This window comes from Orycteropus afer, unplaced genomic scaffold, assembly GCF_000298275.1.
Source record: "Orycteropus afer afer isolate SDZICR_OR568_19922 unplaced genomic scaffold, OryAfe1.0 scaffold00220, whole genome shotgun sequence".
In the NCBI taxonomy this organism is placed as follows: Eukaryota; Metazoa; Chordata; class Mammalia; order Tubulidentata; family Orycteropodidae; genus Orycteropus; species Orycteropus afer.
The window spans coordinates 62,062-66,316 of NW_006921807.1; the positions used below are offsets into that span (position 1 = coordinate 62,062).

At 39.5% G+C, this 4,255-nt stretch overlaps 1 protein-coding gene across 1 annotated transcript in view; it reads left to right on the plus strand.

Moving 5' to 3' along the window:
- Positions 1 to 4,255, plus strand: part of ZBBX (zinc finger B-box domain containing) — a gene marked incomplete at its 5' end in the record, with an annotated part of 98,255 nt that overhangs the window by 20,323 nt on the left and 73,677 nt on the right. The window contains one exon of the mRNA XM_007948723.1: positions 194 to 368. Within this exon, the coding sequence (XP_007946914.1) occupies positions 194 to 368 (175 nt within the window). The remainder of the gene's footprint in view (positions 1 to 193; positions 369 to 4,255) is intronic.

Here is a 4,255-nt window from a genome sequence, read left to right on the forward strand (position 1 = left end):
TCCTCGGAAGGAAGATGGGGCAATCTACTTCCGTAGTGATACTGCCTCGGAAACCCAAGGAGGGGTCGCTATGAGTCGGGTCCAACTTGACGGCACATAACAACAACAACAACAACAAAAATTAATACTACCCATATTTTAAGATAAAGAAAGTTTTGTGAAGCACATTTACGTACATTTTTAATTGTGTTAGGTAGTATTTACAACATCAAAAAAAACAGAATCTGCAAATCAAAAAGATGGGCTCCTTTGTGAAGGATCATTCAACGAAGAAGCTTCTGCCAGGTCCTTTCAGGAAGTTTTACAACAATGGAGAACTGGAAATCATAATGCCAATGAGAAGCAGAATTTACATGCAACAAAACCAGGTATGGCTATTTTTATAACATGGGTGTTGTAAAATAAAGTTGAAATTAATCTTTTTAATCTCCATTCTTTGTGATCATACATACAATATTCAAAAACTACTCACACTGAGATAGCAGTTTGGTGTAATACCTGCAAAAGAACATGTGTTGTATGACCAGTAGTTAGTCATTTAATATTTATAGAACTCTGAATTGGGTGTTGGGGATATTTGGATTTGTTTCCTATGTAATTTCAGGCTGGCAAAGTAATGTAGAGTTAGATTCCTTCGGTTTATTCCTTACTCAAACCAGACCCACTGCCATTGAATTGTTTCCAACTCATAGTGACCCTCATTGGGTTCTCAAGGCTGTAAATCTTTCCAGAAGAAGACGGTCTCATTTTCTTTCCATGGAGAGGCTCGTGGGTTTGAACCACTGACTTTTTGTTTAGCAGTCAAATGCCTTAACCAATAAACCACCAGAGGTCCTTTCTCCTTTACTAAAAGAACTCACTGACATTGAGTTGATTTGATTCATAGCAACCCCTCCTTGGACTTCTGAGGCAGTATCACTACAGAAGTACATTGCTCAACCTTCCTTCTGAGGAGTTGCTTGTGGGTTTGAACCACCAGCTTTCTGGTTAGCAGTCAAATGCCTTAGGGACTATACCACCAGACCTCCTTTATTTTATTTTTTTATTATTTTGTCAGAACAACTATTCCCTTTTCAATCTAAAAGAAATTTTGTGGAGGATTCAAAATGGAGTCTCATCAATAATCACCACACTATTTCCCTCTAGCATCTTAGTGCTTGAAAAACTAGGTATAGCAGTTTGAATTATGGATTTTGGTGCTCTGAACAGCTAGCTTACTGAATCAGAGTGCACCAAATGCAGAGGAGTAGAATTAGAAGAAAGGCACAGGGAAAGAAATTAAGGAAGATCCACCTGGCGGAAAGTGTGGATGGGCGGCCGAGAAAGGCCATTGGAGACTTCCCTGGGGAGAATGACCAGCAGGCAAGAATGGCCACCTGAGATCTCCCTGGGCCAAGGCAGAAGACACCTCATATCAGCATACCAGTGACCACACTAACATACCAGCAAACACCACAAGGATCTATCTTCTGAACCTGATTATCATTATCAGTAACTTGGTTGGTTAGGTGCAAAGGGGTACAGGCAACACCACTGAAACCCAAGCAGAGAGCTCTTTGGTGCTCCAGGATGGTGAGCTCGCTCCCCCCTCAGCAAGTCACTGAATAGGCTTGGGTCAGCTTGGGTGGCATTGAGAGGTCTGTGCTTGTCTTTGTCACTTATATTGGGAGCATAGGATTACTAGCAGGCACTCCACCAATTCCAGTGCAGCTGAATCTGCACGCATCTTTGGCACTGCAGGTGGGCGGTATCACAAACTCCCAAGCTGTTCACGGTCTGGGCAGATTGGGCTGGCGATACGGGCAGGCAGGCTGGAGAGAGAAAAATCCGCGGCTGAGTGCAGACCCAGGAATTTGCCTTGGGTCTGCTTTTTGGTGCCAAGGGGACTCAGGAGCAGGGTCTTTGCATGTTTCTGAGCCTGGCAGAAACTGGTGATATCCTAACAACAGGAATTTTCCTGAAATTGGGCCACAGGATTGTAAATAACAGTACAATATCATCAGTGGCAGCCCGCTCAAAACCCTAGAAACCAACCCTAGCAACAGCAAGCTTTCCTTCTTCCACTCCCACCTTCTCCACCAATAACTTCACTCATTCAATAGAAGAAACCATAGTCAGCCAACGTAAAACCTCCTGGTTCGAACTTTAACCCTCTTTCCGACAAACAGAAACACATATCCACATTCCACACAGTGATTCCACCATCACAAAGAAAATTACAGAGCAACCCAGCATACCTGAATCAATAATAAAATAAAATACACTAGCTTTACCTTTTCAAAATATTAAACCATAAAACCAAGACAAAACAAATCAACATGTAGCCAACAGTTAAAGACAACCTCAAAATATCTAGGAAACAACAGGCAACCTCAAATCAAACAAAAAAAAAAAAAAACAGGACAAAGCATTAGAAGCAAAACCACAAACAAAGGTCTCATTATACATGGAGGAAGAGGTAGCAATAGAATTATCTGAGAAGGAATTTAGAAGATATGTTTATAGAGCTATACAAGAGCCTAAGGAAACCCCAAACAGAAACAAGGAGAACAAAGACAGTTCCCTGGAGGAACTCAGGAAAATCATTGAGGAACAGAAATTAAGATTAATGCACAATCAGAACTCATACAAAAACAGCAGTTAGAAATGCAGAAAATGTCTACTGAAATGCAGAGCATGAGCACCAAAATGACAGAACTACACAACACAGTAGAAGCTCAAAAGAATAGATTAGAACTGGCTGAAGAACGCATATCCCAACTAGAAGAAAATCCCTGGACACTAGCCTGTATGAAGAAAAATCAGAACAAAGATTTAAAAGAAATGAAGAGAACCTAAGAATTATATGTGGTGACATGAGAGGAAACAATATAAGACTCATTGGAATTTCAGAACAAGAAGAGGTGAGAAACCCACCGAGAAAATTGTGGAAGACCTGCTAACAGAAAACTTCCTCATATCATGAAGGAAGAAAAGATATTTGTCCAAGAAGCTCATAGAGCCCCACACAAGATAGATCCCAAAAGAGAAACACCGAGGTATATTATAATCAAACATTCCAAAACCAAAGACAAAGAAAAAAATTTGAGAGCTGCCCAGGAAAAAAGAAATATTACTTATAATAATCAAACAGTTAGGCTGAGCTCCGATTACTCAGCAGAAACCATGCAGGCAAGAAACCAGTGGGATGGCACATATAAAACACTGAAAGAAAAAAACTTCCAACCAAGAATCCTACATCCAGCCAAATTATCCATCAAATATGAGGGTAAAATCAAGGCATTCTCAGATAAACAGAAATTAAGAGACTTTGTGAAAACCAGACCGACCCTACAGAAATGCTTAAGGAAGTCCTTCCAATAGAGAACCTATAACAGAGATTAACAAAACCAGGATACATGTCATCAATACTAAAACCAAATCAGAAATAGATACTCAAAATAAGACCATAGAGCATTATATCTTAAAAACCAAGGAACTAAATCAGCACACTATAACAGCAGCTAAGCTATCAGAGGGAATAATACTTCAAGGTACAGAACCTCAAATGGAGAGGAAAACATGACAATGTCTTTGCAGCACGGACTATTCTAAAAATGTAGATACAAGAATATACTCCAAGGTAACCAGAGAGAAAACGAGCAGTTCTTCTAAGCAAATCCAGAAGGAAGAAAAACAAATGAGCTTAATAAACACAAAACCAACTATAAAGAAGAAAAGGGAGAAAGCATTAGCCAACAAACTGAACTCAGGTCAGAAATGTATACAAACCAAGGAAGCACCAACAACATGACAAAAAAAAAAAAAAAATAGAATGACACTAATCAATTCATACCTATCACTAATTACACTCAATGTGAATGGACTAAATGCACCTATCAAGAGAAAGAGAGTGGCAGACTGGATAAGAAAAGAAGACCCATTGATATGCTGCCTACAAGAGACACACCTTAGGCACAAAGATAAAAACAAATTAAAGTTAAAGGATGGAAAAGAATATACCAAGCCAATGGAAAGCAAAAAAGGGCAGACGGTTTTACTGGAGAATTCTACAAAACATTCAGAGAAGACGTGATACCAATCCTACCCAAACTATTCCAAAACATAGAAAAGGATGGAATCCTCCCTAACTCATTTTATGAAGCAAGCATAACCTACATACCAAAACCAGGCAAAGACATCACTCAAAAGGAAAACTACAGACCAATATCCCTCATGAATATAGATGCAAAAATCTTCAACAAAATCCTAGCCA